Source organism: Emydura macquarii, unplaced genomic scaffold, assembly GCF_026122565.2.
Source record: "Emydura macquarii macquarii isolate MOO-44397 ecotype Brisbane River unplaced genomic scaffold, CSIRO-AGI_Emac_v2 contig_320, whole genome shotgun sequence".
NCBI classification, from domain to species: Eukaryota; Metazoa; Chordata; order Testudines; family Chelidae; genus Emydura; species Emydura macquarii.
In genome coordinates this window covers 11,156,501-11,178,551 of record NW_027130457.1, presented here as the reverse complement: position 1 = coordinate 11,178,551, position 22,051 = coordinate 11,156,501, and the positions used below count along the sequence as shown (strand labels likewise).

At 43.9% G+C, this 22,051-nt stretch overlaps 1 protein-coding gene across 2 annotated transcripts; it reads right to left on the bottom strand.

The window, feature by feature from the left end:
* Window positions 1-132: 132 nt before the first annotated feature.
* On the bottom strand, window positions 133-21,927 carry LOC137140807 (carboxymethylenebutenolidase homolog). 2 transcript variants are annotated; one of them, XM_067529448.1, is made up of 7 exons: window positions 21,471-21,927; window positions 17,659-17,799; window positions 16,458-16,680; window positions 14,325-14,432; window positions 9,329-9,471; window positions 7,663-7,754; window positions 133-1,253 (listed from the first exon to the last, which is right to left on the bottom strand). In XM_067529448.1, exons 3-7 carry the CDS (start codon window positions 16,670-16,672, stop codon window positions 1,074-1,076), a joined length of 738 nt encoding a protein of 245 aa, XP_067385549.1. In that variant the 5' UTR covers window positions 16,673-16,680; window positions 17,659-17,799; window positions 21,471-21,927; the 3' UTR covers window positions 133-1,073. The 2 variants fall into 2 exon arrangements, with proteins under 2 accessions (XP_067385549.1, XP_067385558.1); XM_067529457.1 differs by lacking the exon at window positions 21,471-21,927 and adding an exon at window positions 21,133-21,286.
* Window positions 21,928-22,051: the final 124 nt, after the last annotated feature.

Genomic DNA, 22,051 nt, shown 5'->3' with positions numbered 1-22,051 from the left:
CAGATTCCTCTTGACATTACAGATGTAAGGTCCATGCATATGTAGTTCTCTTTGCAGGATTGAGTTTTAAGAAGGAAAATAATGGAAAGCAGGAAGGAAAAAAGGAAAGAAAAACTAGAGCAAACAAAAATACAGTTAATTAATTTTCTTTATTATTCTGAAATGATACAAAAGTATTAACATAGAATTATTTGATGCTGTATGTTTATACGCAGAGGCTGCCATTAGGAAGAAATCTTTTTATTTTACTTTGTTATTTTTTTCTCATCATGATATCACAAGCCAGAAATGAAAAACGGTGCATCAAATTACAATAAGGTAAATAAGATAATAAACGTTTATTGTTTAATAGCAATCATAGAATGCAACCGCACAGTAAGAAGTCCCCAGATTTGCATTACATCATCAATGTAAATTCCTAACCTAGGGTAAATGCAGGCCAAGAGGCAGCCAGGAGCCTCATGAAGAAAAGTAAGACCAGGGTCATCTGAGAAAGCAGTTCCCTTGTTGTTGCCCTGTCCAATCCCCAAATTTTGAGGCAAGTTTACTCCTCTGATGACATCTGTGAAATCCAAATTGGCCATGAGAGTACAGGTAATAGAAGTCCAGTCTCTCAGGTTTGGATTCAGTATAGTCTAAGCATGTGCTTAAATTAAGTATTGGTAATTTAAGCATATGCTTAAATACTTTGCTGACTTGGAGTCACAATGCACAAATAATTGTAACTAACTACAAGTGTGAACAGGATAAACCTCAAGGAACTTGGAGAACTTTTCCCAGCATATTATAATAATATTAAGCTAAATTAAATCTGAGAATCATTTAAAAGAATTCAACTTGAAATCGTGTAAAAACTACAAATGAAAAGTATAATTCATTTTAGTTTAAAAAAGTCTGCAATGTTCTTTGTCAAACTTCTATTATTATGGCCTTTGTGTTTTTTCTAAAATATATTTAATCAAATATTTATTTATCCCTGAAATAATTATATCAAATGCTTTCCCCCTTCAAATATAATTTAATCAAGTGATTATCACAGTATATTAAGTGATTTGGTTTTACAGGTCAGGCTGTTAAATATATTTATTTAGCCAGCTGATCATGTCCTTTCTTGCTTCCTCAATGTAAGGTTTATCTTGAGGATTAATATCTTCTCTCTTGCGATGTACAAAACCATGGGTTTGTCCAGGGTAAGTTTTAACTCTGTAATCAACTTTACAGTGTTGTTTCAGCTTCTGCTCCAGTAAGGTGACCTGTAACCCAGAACATCCTTCCATAAATGATACAGGCCATATCTGATTGGGCCCACTATGCTAAGCATTGTAAATACACTGTAAGAAACACTATCTTCCATAGAGAGTTTTCAGTCTAAATACTCAAGACAGACAAAGGATGGGGAAAAGGGAGTATTTTTATCCCCATTGTCACGGCAAATGAGTTTATGCGATTTAATCATTAAAGGAATATTGTTAAGAAAATCAGAACCTGCACTATTGACTGCTTGTTGCTCAACCCACACCGAAGGGGCCTGAACTATTGACTGTTTATTGCTCAATCAATGCCTAGAAGGCCTGAGCCCTCAGCTATTTATTGCCTTATTCTCAGGCAGGATCCCCAAGCTACAGACTTCTTACTGGCCCAGCCCCAGTTCAGGAGGCCAGAGCTACTACATGCCCAGTGGCTCAGCCATGAACTGGGATGACTGACTCGACGCGAGCACCAATTCTCCACTGCCACCACAGCAGGCACCCCAGAGGAGATTTGAGAAACTTTACAGGAACCTATCACTTAAATCAGCTTCTGAACCAGATGACTGGAGGACCGCGCATGGGTAGGGCCCTACCAAATTCAGGGTCCATTTTCACAAATTTCACAGCCATAGCATTTTAAAAATCTTGAATTTCATGGTTTCAAATATTTAAATCTGACATGTCACGGTGTTGTAACAAACCATGAATATGTATGTAAAAATGGCAAACTGTAAGCATGTAAAGCCCTAAGATTCAGCGTTTCTCAAACTGGAGGTCTTGTAGGGGAGTTGTGGTACCACTACCCTTACTTTTGTGCTGCCTTCATAACTGGGTAGCCAGATAGCAGCAACTGGTGGATGGGTGGCCAGCTCTGAAGGCAGTAGCAGTGCAGAAATCAGGGTGGCATAGTATGATGGCAGCAGTATTGCCACCCATACGTCTGCGCTGCTGCTGGCAGTGGTGCTGCCTTCAAAGCTGGGCGCCCGTCCAACAGCTGCCGCTCTCCAGCCACCCAGCTCTAAAGGATGGGATAAAAGTACACAAAAGACCAAATTTCACATGGGAAACCAGATTTCACAATCTGCGACGCATTTTTCACAGCTGTGAATCTGGGAGGGCCCTACTCATGTGACACCAATTTTTTTTAAAAGGCTCAGAGTTGTTCCTGGCAATTACGGGCTGGTAAGCCTAACTTCAGTACTAGGCAAAATTGGTAAAACCATAGTAAAGAACAGAATTATCAAATACACAGAAGAACACCATTTGTTGGGGAAGAGTCAACATGGCTTTTGTAAAGGAAAATCATTCCTCACCAATCTACTAGAATTCTTTGAGGGGGTCGACAAACATGTGGATAAGGGTGATCCAGCTGATACAGTATTTCAGAAAGCCCTTGACAAGGTCCCTCACAAAGTCTCTTAAGCAAAGTAAACTGTCATGGGATAAAAGGGAAGATCCTTTCATGGATCAGTAACTGGTTAAAAGACAGGAAACCAAGGGTAGGAATAAATGATCAGTTTTCAGAATGGAGAGAGGTAAATAGTGGTGTCCCCCAGCGTCTGAACTGGGACCAGTGCTGTTCAACATAGAATCATAGAATATTAGAGTTGGAAGGGACCTCAGGAGGTCATCTAGTCCAACCCCCTGCTCAAAGCAGGACTAACCTCAACTATATCATCCCAACCAGGGCTTTGTCAAGCCTCAGCTTAAAAACCTCTAAGGATGGAGATTTCACCACCTCCCTAGGTAACCCATTCCAGTGCTTCACCACCCTCCTCGTAAAAAACTTTTTCCTAATGTCCAACCTAGACCTCCCGCCCTGCAACTTGAGACCGTTGCTCCTTGTTCTGTCATCTGCCACCACCGAGAACAGCCTAGCCCCCTCCTCCCTGGAACCCCCTTTCAGGTAGTTAAAGGCCGCTATCAAATCCCCCCTCACTCTTCTCTTTTGCAGACTAAACAAGCCCAGTTTCCTTAGCCTCTCCTCATAAGTCCTGTGCTCCAGCCCCCTAATCATTTTGGTTGCCCTCCGCTGCACTCTCTCCAACTTGTCCACATCCTTTTTGTAGTGGGGGGCCCAAAACTGGACACAATATTCTAAATGTGGCCTCACCAATGCCGAATAGAGGGGAATAATCACTTCCCGTGACCTGCTGGCAATGCCCCTCCTAATGCAGCCCAATATGCCATTAGCCTTCTTGACAACCAGGGCACACTGCTGACTCATATCCAGCTTTTTATCCACTGTTACCCCCAGGTCCTTTTCTGCAGAGCTGCTGCCCAGCTCGTCGGTCCCCAGTCTATAGCTGTGCATGGGATTCTTCCTTCCTAAGTGGAGGACTCTGCACTTTTCTTTGTTGAACCTCATTAGATTTCTTTTGGCCCAATCCTCCAGTTTGTTTAGGTCACTCTGTATCCTATCCCTACCCTCCAGGGTATCTACCACTCCCCCCAGCTTAGTGTCGTCCGCAAACTTGCTGAGGGTGCAATCTACCCCATCCTCCAGATCATTAATAAAGATGTTGAACAAAACATATTCATCAATGATCTGGAAAAGGGGGTAAACAGTGATATGGCAAAATTTGAAAACAATACAAAATTACTCAAGGTAGTCAAATCCAAAGTTGACTGTGAAGAGTTACAAAGGGATCTCACAAAACAGGGGGATTGGGCAAAAAAACAGCAGATGAAATTCAATGTTGATAAATGCAAAGTAATGCACACTGAAAAACATAATCCCAACTATACATATAAAATGATGGGGTCTAAATTAACTGTTACCACTCAAGAAAGAGATAATGGAGTAATTGTGGATAGTTCTCTGAAAATCATCCACTCAATGTGCAGCAGCAGTCAAAAAAGATAACAATGTTAAGAACTATTAAGAAAGGGACAGGTAATATGACAGAAAATATCATAATGCCACTATATAAATCAATGGTATGTCCCACACCTTGAATATTCCATGCAGTTCCTGTCACCCCATCTCAAAAAAGATATATAGAATTGGAAAAGGTACAGAGAAAGGCAACAAAAATAATTAAGGGTATGGAACAGCTTCTGTATAAGGAAAAATTAAAAGACTGGGACTTTTCAGCTTGGAAAAAAGAGATGACTAAGGAAGGATATGATAAGATATAAAATCATGAATGGTATGGAGAAAGCGAATACGGAGATGTTATTTACTCCTTCACATTACACAAGAACCAGGGTCATCCAATTAAATTAATAGGCAGCAATTTTAATACAACAAAAGGAAGTACACAGTCAACCTGTGGAACTCATTCCTGGAGACGTTGGGAAGGTCAAAATTGTAAAAAAGGGTCAAAAAAGAACTAGATAAGTTCATGGAGGATAGGTCCATCAATGGCTATTAGCCAAGATGCTCAGGAGTGTAACCCCATGCTCTGTGTGTCCCTAGAACTCTGATTACCAGAAGCTGGGAGTGGACAACAGGGGATGGATCACTGGATGATTACCTGTTCTGTTCATTTCCTCTGAAGCACCTGGATCAGCTGCTGCCAGAAGACAGAATACTGGGCTAGATGGACCATTGACCTGACCCAGTTTGGCCGTTCTTAGATTCTTATTGTGATGCTGGCTGGATTGGGGGGGGCCATTTATTATATTATTTAACATCAATATGTCAAAATCATAATAATTCATAGGAGCTATGCCATGTTAGGTACGGATAGAAAGGCTATAATGTGCTAAGAAAGATGATACTGTTTATGTTCATGTGTTGTGTGTGTAATGGAAGTTATGGATATGTCTGTATCTGTATTTCAAATTGTGCTGTGTTTCTGGGCGACACTACAGACAGGATGGCTGCAGTACAGGCGCCTGCTTAATGGCCCATTAAGGAAACTCCCAGACATAATGGGCCCATGGGAAGAAGCCAGGGATATATCTGATCAGTCACGAGGACTTACTCATGTGACTCTGGACTCCATCTTATTCCTGTAAATTTCCAAAAGCAGCATGGCAAAGGCTAAGGGACATAAAAGGCAGCTGCACCACATCCACTTTGTCTTCAGTCTTTAGCTTTCACCTACCTCTGGATCGGCTCATCTACAACTGAGCTGTGAATCAAAGGACTGAGACCCACCCAGGTATGGATATACACCAGAGGGAGTATACAAGCCAGCAAACTCCACATTTCTACTGGAAACCTGATGTAAATTGACTTTCCAATCATTTGTATGTATGTGGTTGCTCTGATCATTTAACATTTCTCTTATAGCTTGTTTCTTTTTATAATAAACCTTTAGTTTTAGTTACTAAAGGATTGGCTGGCAGCGTGGTATCTTGGGTAAGATCCAAACTTATATTAATCTGGTACTGTGGCTGACCCTTTGGGGTCAGGAGAACCTTTTTGGTAAAGAGCATAGAGTTTTAAATAACTGGTCTCTTTACTGGACTTAGTGTCTGATTGGGAGCCAAAGACAGAAATGCAGTAAAGGGGACTGTGTATATTTTTGTTTTAGCTTCTTGATAACCAGTGTGGGGAATCAGAAGCACTGTTTGTGGCTGGTTGGGAGGTCTGACTTCAGTGTCACCCACCAGTGTTGGGAGAATCTGCTCTCCTTTTACAGCCTGCCCTAATCTTGGCATTTTCAGGTGGCTACCCGAAGCACAGACGGGTCACACTTATTATAAAGAATTCTCTACAGAAGTTTGTAACTTTGGGCTGCAGTTTTGCACATCTGACAGCTTGTGAATGAATGATAACAGAAACTTAGTTCTATGAAAATCAGTTTTCATTTGGCTGAGTGAAGGCTTTAGAAAATGTATTTTGTGTGTGCACACTGATGTGCTATAGGGTAAATTAAAACTGACAGCACTCGACTGGGACTCTGCCTGAGCATATGCATAAGCTGAATGGAAATTCCCACGGCTTAGATGATCCTTCAATGTTCTGCTGAAGTTGCACATGCCTGGGGAAGCAGAATGAGCAGAATTCCCTTTATAATGTGCAGACGTGTATGGAAGGATGCAGGGCTCTGAAGAAGTTATGCCTCCTTCCACACGATACATGAAGATAATGTATGGAATGAGGCAAGGGCTCATTGCCTTATTAAGCACCCATAAAGCGTTGGACAGTCTACAGCGGTCTAGAAAATAGTTGCACGAGAGGTAATTCTATTTTTCTTTTTAAAAAAGCCTTTTTTTTTTCCATACAAAAACCCCTACATTCAAATAACTAAAGTTGGAAAGTGAAGCACTTAGTGGTATGAAATGCCAGATTTAAGGTTGCCCAGGCAACTATAATTCTGCCCCTTGTGCATATGCATCATAAGACAGTTTTTAGTTAGATGATCACATACGATTTTTCCACAAGGCCCCAGTCTCTTTCAGCACATGGATCTGATGGTGAATAAGGCTGGGGAAGAGTACTGCATCAGTCACTACTCAAGCCATGTGTAGTGAATGAGGCAGGGGTCCACAGAACGTTGTGCAGTGTATGAATAGTGGTTAATAAATGCAAAGTAATGCACAAACGAATGGCATGGTTGAACAACGACCATAAAATATAATTTTTAATAGCTGCTTCATTCCCCAAGCATCATCCATCCTACAACCGAATAAAGGAGGAGTTAGCATATGATCATATAATTCAACACTGCGACACCGGGCATATGCGGAAGGGGGCAGTATTTATGTTGCATGAGCAACCTTGGCGTCAGTATTTCCTGATTATTTTTGAGTGTTTCACTTTGCAACTTCAATGTTCTTTCAATGTAGCTTTTGTATGGCATTTAGAGTTCTCTGATGTATTTATCCCATGCCCTAGTTCTGTTGCATGGACAAACACATTCTTGTCAAAAATATCAAATACATCTACAAAAAACAGGCACCTTAACCATTGTCATCAAACATCCTTTATCCAGTTGTCCCTATCTCAGTCCTTATTCAAGACCTCCATCTATAGGGAAAGCAGCTGAGTCTTGCAGTGTCCTGGGGGTTACCTAAGTCCAGGCTCTGGTGAAACAAGGTGGGAAATGAGTTCTGTAGCAGGGAGTCTGCACAGAGAATGCTCCACTCCTGATTACAGCAGAGTGACAGCCAGAGTGATTCAAAGGATCAAAATAGCTAGAACATCTCAAGGAAGGGGTGAGATTTGGGATAAAGCTGTTCCCTGTGTTACTAATACCAATTCTGGCGGGGGGGGGGGGGAGAAGGCAGAACTTTTTAAATTCCATTTTCTGTTTTGGTTTTTTTGGTCGTTCGCTCAGCTTAGACAATGAAAACAAAGCTAGTCAATTTCCATTTTCTTCTTTTACTCTCTGGTTCTCATGCACTACCACCAGGCTGTTCTGTGTTTCAGCTCCTAGTGCTGACGAGAGGGGGTTAATGTCCAAAAAAGAAAATAATACTTACCAACAGAGGTTTTATTTAAAAAGCAACTTACTTGGTCAAGAGGAATGACGTCATCTTTTTCACCAAAAATGAAAAATGTGGGATTTAGTAAATTGTATCTGTCATCAGAGTCCCTGATTATTCCTAGGAAACAGTTCAAAAAAAGTGTTTAAAATGTAGTGATACATCTTCCAAGGTGAAATGTATATTCAAACACAAAACTTCTCTTTGCTTCACCAATATTCATTTGTGTTTCATTATTCAAATGTTTCTGCACCAAATACTAGGTGTACAACAGCTTTAAAACCACACAACTTAGAACATAGCTAAAAACCCCTTTGAGACACTCAAGAGACTAAACCATCTTTGAACTAATGCCTCAAGCAAAAGACTGAATATCTGAATTAATAAGATTTACAAGATAACCTGTATGTCAATAAACTTGGGCTCTTTTGGACCAGTGGGGGGGACAAATTCTAGAGTAAACAGCTCAAGAATTACAATATGGGACTGTTAGAAAGGCTAACTCAGCTGATCTCAGCTTTTGGGATACAGCAAAAGGAGAAACGTGGTATAAAGATAGCCAAGACCCGAACCGTCCAAAGCTTTCCACACCAAAAGCAACACTTTGCAATGGCTTCCATTGGTTTCTGGGTGTAGTTCAGTCTATGGAGCACCCATATAATATGCTCAATGTGACCAGACCAAGGAAGTTGCATTGTGCAGTAGTTGGAGTACCCAAGTGGGTCTTTAAGACTAGACCCAAAACCAGCATATTACAATAATCCAAATCTGAGATGGAAAAGACAAGGATGAACATGGCTACTGTGACATTTCCTTTCAGATATGGATCTACAACTTCTTTGCAACCCAAGAAACAAAGCACTCTTTGTATGGGGAGATTTTAATGGACCAGTAAAAGGGCCAGAGACCACTACCAATAGTGTAATATTGATTATCAGACTTGTTGCTAACAGCAGCCAAAATCGGTAGGCCTTTTTGCAGGCCTATGCAGACTCAGCATGACTAAGCCAGGAGGGGACGGGGCCTTTTGCTCAATTTGTATCTGACCCTGCATACCCACCCACCGCAATAAGATATCTGGTGAACATGCTGGGTCAGTGTTTCAGGAGAAAAAAAAAAGAAGCTTATCTATATTTACCCTCTGGGAAGTATTTGTTAGGGCCTCATGGCATACGGACTCTACATGAACACATCTGGCAAATTAGTAATCGGCGGACTCCTCTTGTCTAGCTTTGGAAATTTTCTGATTGATGTGTCATTGTTTACTGACAAGGATAAATAATGGGGGAGAGGTTTGGACTCTTCAGGATCTTTTTGGACACAATTTGAAGTCTCTACCGGCAGCTGATTTGGAAAGTTGCTTCTGTACCTCTCAAGAGCCACACCCAAATGTCGGTAATTATTGAGGATTGGGGGTATTTCTCTAACCTGTTGCAGACGTGTGTAAATGCTTGAGACTAAGTAAAGTACAGTTTTAAGTAAGAGCATTCTTGTGTTGTACCATTTGTGCCAGTCATCCATCGGCCAGACAGCCAGGTTTCCACTGATTTATTTCCTGACACCACCTCGCACAGAGTAAGGGTATCAAGAGCTTTGTGTTAAAATAGCCCCGGATAACATCTTGGCCACCTCAGTGGGAACTACTACACATATGCAAGTGAGTCTGATTACATTCCCCTGCATTCTGCACTTACCATAAACTGACACACCTGTCTTTAACTCAGGATATTTCATCATCAGGTGGTGTATGACAATTCCACCCCAGCAAAACCCAACAGCACCAATCTTCTTTGCACTGCATTGCTCCTTTAGATACTTCAAGACAACATCAGCTTCCCTACAACATATAAACAAAAGTGAATTAAGGAATCCATAGTAGAAACACTCTCTGAAAATCTGAAAAGTACATAAAGTTGTCCCCACCCTCTCCTACTACCATGTGTTTTTAATTTATATATATTTTTTAAAAAATAGATATTCCAGCCCAAGTTTAGGGTCTGATAATCTAAAATGTGGATTGGCATCCATAACTCGGTTTCCAAAAAGAGATGAGTATTTAATGGAATTAGTTCATCCAAAAAAGGACAAATGAAAGGAAGACATGAATAGCACACAAGGGAAGGAAATATAAAGGTGTGGAAACAGCATAATTTATTATACTACAGACCTCATTAAAACTGATCTGTGAAGATGGCTGAATTCTTATCTTGTGTATTAGTATTAAAAAAAAGTGGTAGAGCAGTCTCCAGGGAATGCCATTAACTAAACAATTATTAAATTGACAATAACTATAATTTAGCTCTTATACAAAATGTCAGCTGTACCGCAGGAAGGGAAGTGTAACAAATCTGGAAAAGGTCTTCATATTGCTGTAACAGCTGGATTTCCAAAACCCCATGTACTCTACGAACGCCAGTTAGTACAGAGGAAGACATGACTGCTACAGAGGTAATAAAGGGAGAAGATATTGGGGGGAGAGATTTAACATCTGAGCCCTCACCCTACCGCAACAATTCTTTACTTCAGACACCATCCCTACTCCCCTGCATCTGGGCATGTGGAATATGTATGAGACAAATACGAGACACTACCACCAGCCCACCATCGTCCGCAGCACTAAAACCTCCAACAAAGGGCCAAAGAACTTTGTCTCTCCAGTTGGGACCAACACTTGGAACACAGGGAGGAAATGCCAGACAAAGCCTAACACATCCTCCCCTGAGCCATTGTCTTGTGCTGACGAGGTCTGCTGCAAGTGGGTAATGAGAGCAATGAGCCAGGAATATGCGGAATAATCTCTGCACTGCATAACAAAGCCCTGACAACCCCCACCCCACATCTTCTCAAAATACCAAGAAAGAGGTGTGTGCTGCAATGTGCCCAGAAGGGTAACGAATCTGGGCTCTCAGGAAACAAGGAGGAAGTGAATTCTGAGACCAAGGATCTTCATGGAAAGCATCCTGTCTACGGTTCCTTTTCATTTATACTCAGGAGACACCAACTGGAGCACCTCTGCTGACCACAGTTGTAGAAGTATGCCATAGGCGAGGGGAGAAGAAACAGTCTTGTAGGCAACCAGGACCAAAACCCTTTTAAGGTTGACATGCTGAAACTAACACCTTGAATTTCCCTTGGAAGCTTATTAGAAGTCAATGCAGATCACCGTGCACGGATGTAACTGTTCCCAATATACAACTTAATGACTGCAGCATTCTACACCAGTTGCAGCTTCTGAATGTCCCACGGTGTAGCCTTATGTAGAGCACATTATAGCAATCTAATCCTGAGGAGATAAAGGCATTGATATTTGTAGGAATGTCCCTTAGGAGCAGTCACACTTGTCTTGTCAGGTGCAGATGGAATAAAGTGCTCTTGGCTACTGCCGCTACCTGGGCATCCAGGAGCAGCTCAGAATATAACATTGCCAATATGCACCAGTTTTATAATTGATAATCATGCTCCCACAATGAGAGGTGCAGATACAAGTCCCGCCAACTCTTCTGGCTGCTTCCACTAGCCCACCAACATTCTCCCATCTTGTCTGGATTTACTGCAGCCAGCTAGCTGCCATTCAAGATCCTTTCTAGTCACTGAGTAATTTGCTCTATTGCTCCAATCAAGTGATTGAGATAGAGATCTGAGTATCAGTAACACTGAATAAATCAGACTCTGTATCTACTCCCAGAGGCCTCATGTACACACTATGCAAGAGAAATGACAATGCAGACCCCGTGGTATTCTGTAGGAAAGAGCCTTTGGGGCAAAGGAAAAATTCCCCAAAACTGTCTTTTGAGTTCTCTCAGACAGCTAAGCACAGTGCCATGCAAGAACAGCATCTCATCATCAACTGTTTCAAAGGCTACTGACAGAGTTAAAGAAATTGGCACAGACACCATCTTTGTCCATTGCGAGGAAGAGATTATCAACTAATGCAACCAGTCCAGTTTCTGCCCTTTATCCAGGTCTCTTGTCAGACTGACAACAGTCAAGACCAACTGAGGAACCAAGAAACTGCCAGAGCTGCCCACCACAACCTACTCAATTATTTTTCCTCAAAAGCAGGAAGACGGACACAGCTCAATAAGTTGGGAAAAGTTGTTATCAAGAGTAGTTTCTTGAGCAGTGGCCTCACAATAGCATCTTTAAGAGCTATCTGTCCCTCACCCCACCTACCACAGGAACACACCGAAAATCTTAACTGACAGTGGACCAGTATTTTCCTATTATCCTTACCCAGGGAGGAAAAGGGTCTGACTCACAGGCTGTAGCATGAAGCACCCTAGCATCTCCATTACCTCAGTGAGCAATACTAACTGAAACTGAAGCAGAAAAGGTTTAATGTCTGCCCCCTCAAGTTATTGTTCTTTCTTCCTGTCAATAAACAGCTGAGTCCAAATCCAAGCAATTTTGTCTGCAAAGTAATATGAAAATTATTCAAAGTGAAAAAGGATTGTAATCTAGCTTTACGTACTAACTCGCTTAGGCAGTGAGGATTCAGCCAGATGTCAACCACTTGAGACAGCCTCACACAGGGTAACTTTTTAGAAACCATGGTGGAACCAAGGAAATCTTTCTTTTCTTCCCATACAACCTCAGCATACAATCTTAAAATATCGATATGCTTCAACTGGTCAAAGTCAGGATGAGCCTCGTGCCACTAACACTGTGGCTGTCTCCTCCCTCACTTCATTTCTCACAGGTAATTTATAAGCTCTGGTGACCTGTAAGGAAGAAGCTGGTGGACAGAATGTTTAGCAGCTACTGAATCAACATCAAAGGGAAACAGATGATAATAAAGTCCTACCAGCCATCAATGGAGTTGTCTGTTGAAAGAGCAACCTCAACCTTCAGGTAGCCTGGTTCCCTCCACCTCTAAAGGTCGATCATTTAATCAGGTTGGTACGCTAGGTACACTCCAAACTCAGATCAAAGAAAAGAATGGTGACAGAGGATGTGGAGAAAGCTGAGGTACTCAATGCCTTTTTTGCCTCTGTCTTCACAGACAAAGTCAGCTCCCAGACTACTGCAGTGGGCAGCACAGAATGGGGAGGAGGAGAACATCCCTCAGTGCTGAAAGAACAGGTTAAGGACTATTTAGAAAGATTAGACATACACAAGTCCATAGGGCCAGATGCAATGCATCTGAGGGTGCTGAGGGAGTAGGCTGATGTGATTTCAGAGCCATTGGCTATTATCTTTGAAAGCTCGTGGCAACTGGGGGAGGTCCCTGATGATTGGAAAAAGGCAAATATAGTGCCCATCTTCAAGAAAGGGAGGAAAGAGGATCCAGGGAACTACAGACCAGTCAGCCTCACCTCAATCCCTGGAAAAATCATGGAGCAGGTCCTCAAAGAATCCATTTTAAGGCACTTGGAAGAGAGGAAGGTGATCATGAACAGTCAACATGGATTCACCAAGGGCAAGTCATGCCGGACCAACCTGATTGCCTTCTATGAAGAGATGACTGGCTCTGTAGATGTGGGGAAAGCGGTGGACGTGATATACCTTGACTTTAGCAAGCTTTTGATACAGTCTCCCACAGTATTCTTATCAGCAAGTTACAGAAGTATGGGTTGCAAGAATGGACTATAAAATAGACAGAGAGTTGGCTAGATCATTGGGCTCAATGGGCAGTGACCAATGGCTCGATGTCTAGCTGGCAGCCAGTAACAAGCGGAGTGCTCCAGGGGTTGGTTCTGTTCAACATCTTCATTAGTGACCTGGAAGATGGGGTAGATTGCACCCTCAGCAAGTTTGCAAATGACACTAAGTTAGGGGGAGTAGTAGATACCCTGGAAGGTAGGGATAGGATACAGAGTGACCTAGTCAAATTGGAGGATTGGGCCAAAAGAAATCTGATGAGGTTCAACAAGGACAAGTGCAGAGTCCTGCACTTAGGACAGAAGAATCCCATGCACAGCTACAGACTGGGGACCGACGGGCTAGGCAGCAGTTCTGCAGAAAAGGACCTGGGGGTTACAGTGGATAAGAAGTTGGATATGAGTCAGCAGTGTGCCCTGGTTGCCAAGAAGGTTAACAGAATATTGGGCTGCATTAGTAGGAGCATTGCCAGCTGATCAAGGGAAGTGATTATTCCCCTCTATTCAGCACTGGTGAGGCCGCATTTGGAGTATTGTGTCCGGTTTTGGGCCCCCCACTACAAAAAGGATGTGGACAAGTTGGAGAGAGTCCAGCGGAGGACAACAAAAATGATTAGGGGACTGGAGCACAAGACTTATGAGAGGTTGAGGGAACTAGGCTTGTTTAGTCTGCAAAAGAGAAGAATGAGGGGGGATTTGATAGCGGCCTTTAACTACCTGAAAGAGGGTTCCAGGGAAGATGGAGCTAAGCTATTCTCAATAGTAGTAGATGACAGAACAAGGAGCAGTGGTCTCAAGTTGCAGTGGGGGAGGTCTAGGTTGGATAGTAGGAAAGAGTTTTTCACTAGGAGGATGGTGAAGCACTGGAATGGGTTACCTAGGGAGGTGGTGGAATCTCCATCTTTAAAGGTTTTAAGCTGCGGCTTGACAAAGCCCTGGCTGGGATGATTTAGCTGAGGTTATTCCTGCTTTGAGCAGGGGGTTGGACTGGATGACCTCCTGAGGTCCCTTCCAACTCTAATGGTTTATGATTCTATGAATGGTTGATTCACAAGAAGGGGTGGAATATCCATCCCTCTTAACATCTTACTTGTCTATTTTTCTGGCATCTCGAGTTTTCAGCCATTCACCAAAGGTGGACCAGTCATCAGAAGGTTTCCAAGGTTCTTTTCCCACAAAAAAGTCTGGGCAGATGGCTCTGTATGAAAAATCAAGATATATTCACTTATCAAATCCTAAGATGTTTTGTGGTCTTTTAGACAGAGGAATATTTCCATTAATCTATGATACTGTAGTGTTTTCACTCTTCTCAGTTTTGTCCTTTGTTAAATATTAATAATTCTTCAAAAGTACAAATAATTATTACAAATAACTATAATTTTCTTAACAATATTCCTTTAATGATTAAATCGCAAACTCATTTGCCATGACAATGGGGATAGAAATACACCTTTTCCAATCCTTTGCATGTCTTGAGTATTTAGACTAAAAACTCTTCAGGCAAGATACTGTTTCTTACTATGTGTTTTACAATGCTTAGCATAGTGGGACCCAACAGGGTTTGACGGCGCTACAGTAATACAAACAATAAAATAATAATTAACTGATCCTCTAGGGAATGATTGAATTAAATAAATGGTCAATGGCCAAACTCAAGTGCTGAAGTCCTGATAGTCCAAATTTCAGATTTTTGTGGGCAATATCATCCCACCAGTGCCTACACAGAAGCCCCCATTTAATTTAATGGGAAGTTCTGTTTAAATAATGGTGACACAAGATGGCCCTGTATTATTAAGCTTAACGTGAGGCTTAAACATGAGCTATAAGTAATTTACAATGTAACCTAAATCAGACTATTATTTGGAGAATGAAGTTATCCCCCAGGACTGCACTATGAATGGTGAACAGATTCCTCTGCACAGAAGTAAGCCTGTTGAGATAACACAGGGTATTGTCCTTAATGAGGGCACTGAAATTCAATTTCAAGGACTCCCCATCCCAGCAATGCTCTTGGGGAGTAGGGAGAGTAATTAATAAACTCCTGTGCTCCTGCCACTAGATGGTGATGTGCAAGTCCAACCAGTAGCACCCTGCACTGAGTGCCCACATTTCTGTAACTCAGCCAGTTACCAACAGGAGAGGGAGCCAAAAGCTACCTGCCTGCCAGCTCTCCACTGTTTCCCCCCTTGCTGATGCAGTGAAAAGCATCAGCCTTTCGCCCAGTCAGAAGTTAATAGAGGGTGGAGAGATAGGAAGCTACAGACACAAGGTGAACAAACTATGGAGCATACACACAGTTCAAGCAGAGAATTCTTGTCCTGCTGATAGACAGAATCAACTACTAGATAAACCCTCACCAGCCAGTAGGGTAGGCACTAGTTCCAAAACTAGATCTCAGCTGCTTGAGATTAACCATTATCCTTACGTCCCATTAATTTTAATTCCATTTTCCTCAATGGGCTGCAGCCACTGAAGAGTGCCATCACTCAAAGCCAGAACGTGACAAAATTAGGTAGAGGCCTGCTTTGCTGGAGCAGAGTTCTAGTCCCAGCTCCCCATGTGTGTTTGTAAATTACACAATAACAACCTGTTTACAGTACATCGATTTGCTACAAATTGGTGCCCCACTGTTGGATTTAATTCCTATGACCTCAGAAGCGTGGGACAAGCTGTTTCTAGGATTGTATGCAATGCACTAGGTGTGCATATATTCCATTACATCTTTTTGGTAAAAATTAAAAGAAAAACCATCATATAGTTTAGATCGAAAGCTGTTTTGTTTTAGAGAGACTGTGCAAAATGTGAATGTGAAAATGTGAATATTCAATGTGAATATGCACATCTTGTTTTCATTTTTTAATTAAATTTCAGAGAAAGCTGTTTAATTTTTTTAAATCACCCACATTGCTGGACACTCAAACACAACAGCCTTTGTTGGTGCTTCTATTAGTGCACTGCACCTTGACATTTCTCAGAACTCTGCTTGGGCAGCCATTATGTTCTGAGAATTGCTGCAGCCTATGTAGAAGAGACCTAGAAGAGGTCTCTCAGGGAGATTCTACTTTTTGTTCCTTTTTCTTCTTTGTTCTAAAATAAGTCATTCAGACTGAAACTATAAGGTGTGTAAGGTATAAGGAAGACACCACAGACCAGGTCATAATTTGGGCCTGGTAAACTTGAGAAGGTCTCTTTAGGAAGAAAACAATAAAAAATAATTGCTTACATGTATCCATTAGCTGCAAGCATATCGACCATGTATCTGGTATTTGGGAGTTGCCATCCAAATATGTCTTGAATCACAATCACAGCTTTTTCCGTGCTGGTGGATGGTTTGCAAACATATGCCTTGATGTGCTCAACTTGCACTTCATACCCAAGGCCCCCATACTCAAATTTGTCTCCAATGTCACATGGGCAAGGTCTCGCTTCATTAGCCATCTGGAAATCTGATGTGAAGTTGAAAGGACAAAGGTTCATACGTCTCAGACAACTGTAACTGACCCACAACAGGGCACCGCTGTGAATGCTGTAGTACACAGTGCCCTCTACATGTCTGCTAATGAGTTCTGTGTACCACGAGCTCAGAGGCATATGCTAAAAGCATCCACACACTAGGCTCTATAGTAGGGAGGTCACTCGTCCGATATGAACCTGGACAGTCCTCTTTTAGAGAGATTTGTCCCCTATCCAGCATTGAGACAAAACCAAATGTGGTTTTGTCCAGTATTGGATGGGGGATGCCACTCCACCCCCTCTGGCTCTTAAAAATGGCGCTTTCCCATGCAGTATTCTGGGAACATGAGAGTGGTCACCTTGCTCAACAGGCTGTAGTCCTCAGTGGGTCCTCATAAACGCTCATGGAGTCCAAGTGTAACAGGATATTGGGGGCAAATAAATACCACGAGTACACTAATTTTAACAGCTACAAAATTGAACCCACAGTTCCTAGCTCTGTGCCTGGGACAGTTCAGTGTAGGGATAACTGTGTTTCACGGAGATCCCTCCACACCATGCTCTGACCACCCATCCGTGTAGCCGTATCACACCTCCTGCCTTTAGGCTGAGACCCTGTTTCCTGCAGTGGCTTCTGTGAGCCCCTTGTGCAGCCTTCAGTCCCAGTTCTCATTCTGCTCGCCACCCAGCCTTCCCTCCACACAGCCAGCAGGCAGGCTGCTGCTGCTGCTCACATGCCTGGTTCCTTCGAACTTCAGCATGTTACTTCCTTTTCCTGTACCCAAGAGATGACAGAGCCTTCTTCTGGCTAGATCCTTTCCCTCCAGCTCAGCCAGGGTGAGCACTAGGTACCCAGTAATGAGCCAGCAGGTTTGTTACACTTTTCATCTAACTCAAATTAGGTAGAAATTAGACTTGTTAAAAAGGAGTTTGATGACATCATCAGAGTCCGAAGTCCCTGCTGCACTTACTTCTGTGTTTCCCTCCAGCTGTCTCTACTTGGCTCCTCTCAGGAGGGTCTCTCTTTGTGGAGTGGGGTCACAGGGGCCTTGGTGCCTTTGGGGAGAAGGGGGGAATCTCCACCTCACAATTCTGCCTTGGGCAAGTTCTCTCTGAAGTGACAAAGGAAAATATAAGGTGAACTGGGCTTTACATCACGGAAATATGTAATTCAAGTACAAAGGTGTGAATAGTCAAACACCGCCCTATACATTTGTTTTTCCCCAAACGACTGAAGAAGCTACTCCTCCTTTATTACTCAATGGCAACTGAAAGTCAGCTCCACCACCATACCATGTGGGGCAGACAGGGCCTATGGGGATCCTGGGAGAAACTGCCTCACCAGCAGCTCCCTGTCTGTGTTGCTTCTTTAGGACAAAATCTCAGCAGCTGTTGAAATGAACCCAAGCTGTGTTTCTGATTGAGTCAGCTGGAGAAGGTGGACCTCACCACTCAAATGCTAAGTGGGTATTACCCCTTTAAAAATAAAACCAAACGGTAAACAGATTTTTGGTGGGATCTTGTTCAGGCCGAGGGTGACTGTGACCACATTATATTCATCCCCACGCCTCCTTTGTTCCACTCACCATGGAGCTGGGTTAGATATTGTCACGGCAATACTAGAATCTGAAACATCTCCTGTCCCTGCTCCTTCACCTCACTGTCTCTTTCTTCTTTACACCCTTATTACCCACCAGGCCTTCCTTCAGCCTACTTCCCCTGCGGCACTACTCCAAGCAAGTAGTCCCCTGGCCCCCCAACCCAAGATTTCATCATGGAACACTGACCCACAGGGGATACAGGCCAGAGCACACAACTAACATCAAAGGAAGCAGCCACCACCAGTTAGAAAGAAACTACAATCCCCACAACAGTCTGAAAACAGACTCCATGTTGCTAGATAGGGAGCACTTCAAGGGTTCTCCGGCCTATTAGAAATGCTGCTGCTGCTCTGTGAGGCAGTGGAGGAACAAGTTTACTGGCTGTTCAGGCCAAATTTGACCTGACCGCATCCATTTAATGCTGTTTCTTAATTGATGTGTCTCTGGGTTGCACAGGGCGTATCTTAACTACATTTTTGTTTGATGACGTTCATGTTAATGTGAATTTACACCATTTGGTTCATTACAATTTAACTAATAAATAATAAATTATTCCCATGAGATAAATCCAGCCCTCTGAAATTAATGCTAACTTATGGAGAGTGAATGCCATTAAGTAGTCTGGTATACCACTACTTCTATTAGTTTCTATGGTGGAAAAAAAAATCTTATTTTACAATGAATACCATGCATATAAAAACCTTAGGATACAGTTCACACGTTGCTTTTCAGAACTGGTTGGTTTATCAAGCTCTAATAATATCCCGAAGCAACATTGCTTTGCAAACTTTGGAGAACAATTGTCTGGCATATTGGATCTTGCAAATAAAAACTTTTATGAATGCGAAAAAATACAGTGGGTGGATCATGCTGGGTCTGCATTTGTTAGCTACAATCGGGGCACTAATGTTTCCTAACCATGGTGTTTCGAAGAGGGTCTAGAACTCTACATTTTGTCATAGGACTGCTGGCAATGCATTGTGCTTTGGTTTAACCTTAAACAAGATTCAGAGGCTTCAGCTGATGCAAAGAGCTGCCAGGATCCCCCTGGCCATATAACACCAATGCACTCCTCTACCTATCTATTACAGTTCAGAGTGCTAGTTATTATATTTAAAGATCTGAACGGCTTATACCTAACTCATGCCCAGTAATTTCAGCTATGATCTGTGGGTCCACCTTGTGGCCATTTCCTGGTGTGAACAAACGTGACATGACAAATATTAGTCACATTACTTCATGCACTACTCACTGGAAGGCACTCAGATACTGTGCTACAGTGAGGAGGGTGGTATAAGAACTTACACAGAAAATAATAGAAAAGACAGCTTTACTGTCTGAGACCAACAGCAGGGAATGCTCAGTTGAAGGTCTCCTACACTGTAGAATGCTTCCCTTCAGAGCTCCACCAGAGCTCATGTTTAGTGATCGGTAGAGCTCAGTGCAAGACATATCTGTATATGCAGACTTTTAATGAAATACTGGCACTTTTAGCTTTAAAGTCCAATTCACCACAATGCTGGTGCTAAGCTGATGTGAAAATGGAGTAACGCTTACGCTTTGGTGAATCAGGGCCTTGGATTCCTGGTTTTCATTGTTACGACCACGACAAAATGACAACACATTAAACAAAATCCCATTCTTGCATTCAAGCAAGTCCTGCTCCTGTGTGACTAAAAAATGGAGCATGAGGAAAGGAACGCAATGTGGGGAACATGTGAATGGAGTTTGCACACTACCTGAAAGCTCCCTGACTGTCCCCATGCATCATGTTTTGGGCGTTAGAGGTGGGACAGGAAGGAAAGGGACCAGTAGATCTATCACTGTGCAGATCCATCAGCCATTAGCACTTGCAGGACTAGGATATGGGAGCAACTTCCCAAGGGCCACACTAGCCATTAGAGAGCAACTCTATTGCTGCTTCACTGTCCGGGGCCAGGGGTGGGGGGTGATAACTGCATCCTCCCAAGCACCCTGGGGAATCCCCTGCACTAAACCTGGCCACTCAGGCTCAGTGCGAACAGGAGGATTTAGTCCTTATGGCACAAACAGGTCTCACAGCTCAGATTCCAAGGCCAGAAGGGCCCATTGTGATAATAAATTATCTGTGCCATACAACAGAAGTTCCCCAAAATAATTCCTAGAGCAAATCGTTTACAAAAACAGCCAACCTGGATTTAAAAACTGACAGGGAGCTCTTCTGCAAAGCTAGCATATGTAGCCTTATTGGTCAGTGCAAGTATCCTCTGTACCCAATCCACAGAGGACATGAGGTTGTTACAGCCTGCAGCTACAGAGTTTGGATCTTGAGTTAAACAAGCTGTGGAGACGCCTGCTTTTAGCTCCGGAGGACCCCAGTGATGGCCAAAATGGTGGCTGTCAGACTTACACCCATTCCCACCTCGGTCATTCTGCTTTTTAGAGTCACTCTGGACTGCTGTGGGGATACAAAGTGCATGAAAGATACTGTATTTATATCTCCAGGCTGTGTTTTAAAGTGGTATTTTAACAGAACTGGCCAACAGGAAGACAACCTAAATTTGGGACTGGCAACAGTACAGGGAGCTGTCTGTCTCCCTTTCTCTCTGGATTTTATGCTGACCTGAAAACCAAGGGAAACATTTTGCCACTGACACTCCTCCCTCGTTCTTAGGACACCCATGTTATTGGCCTTGCTATTAAACAGCCTGAAGTATTTGGAGGGTTGATGGAACACCCTTTGCTGTTGTCCTGCAACCTGTCTGTCTGGAGGAGCTGATCAGTGCCCCGGGCCTGTTCAGGTGCGCCTGGCGGCCCCCTTGCAGGGCGGGGCGCAGCTGGCAGGAGGGAGGAAGGTGCACTCACCCGGCGCCTGCAGCGGTACGGGATGGGGGGGCGACCTGCGGCAGCCCCGAGTCGTTCGCTCTTGGGGTGAACGACAAGCAACCCCGCCCTGCTGGCAGCGGATGGTGCTGCTATGAGTTTTCTCCCAGCTCTGCTCTGCGACCACAGCCCCGGCCCGGCCCGGCCCGGCCAGCAGCGCAGCGCGAGCCGGGCTCCTTTAGACCAGCGCCTTTCCCCACCGGGGCACCGCGGCCGTCAGGTCCCTGCTCTCCTGAGTTCACCAGCCGCCAGGAGTTCGCTTGAACGCCTGCTCCGTGGCCGGCCTTTGCCCTGGCCCCGGCTCCGGCCCCGCCACCTACCTGGAGCTGGGGGCGCCGATCGCCCCTGGCGCGCCGCGGAGCTAGCGATCAGCTGCTCACACGCAGCGCCAAGGCCCGGCGGACTCTGAGCGACCCGGCCCGGGGAGGGGGAGGAGACTCGGCTCCGTGGCGGGGGCAGCGCTCCCTGCCTGGCTCCGTCTGCCCCCCGCCGGTTGCAGCCCAGCCCTCGGCAGCCCCCGCTTCGACCGCAGCCCGGAGCGTCTGGCAGGCGCAGGCATCCGAGCCCCTCGTTCCCACCACGGCTCAGCCCTGCCCCCCCTTGCACTTGCTAATGCTCATACAGGCCCCAAACCATAGCGAAAAATGGGAGGGGAGGCCAGGAGCCCAAGCACTGGGCGGCCAGAGGACAGGCCAGAGCTCCTCAGCATGGCATGATCTTGTCCATAAGAATGGTCTGACCCAGTCTGGCCGATGGTCCCTCACGCCCCGTAGCCTGACTTCTGACAGTGGCCAGGCCAGATGTTTCAGCGGAATGAACAGAACAGGGCAATCCCCTGGTGATGCATCCCCTATCATCCGCTCCCAGCTGCTGGCTGTCAAGAGGTTGAGGCACGCACCCT

Excerpts from the sequence above, each read along its gene's own strand:
- LOC137140807 (XM_067529448.1), bottom strand. The coding sequence starts at position 16,672 with ATGGCTAATGAAGCGAGACCTTGCCCATGTGACATTGGAGACAAATTT. Across the intron at positions 9,472-14,324 it reads GATGCCAGAAAAATAGACAA|GGAAGCTGATGTTGTCTTGA; the intron begins GTAAGATGTTAA and ends TATATGTTGTAG. Across the intron at positions 1,254-7,662 it reads ACGTCATTCCTCTTGACCAA|GTCACCTTACTGGAGCAGAA; the intron begins GTAAGTTGCTTT and ends TCTGGGTTACAG.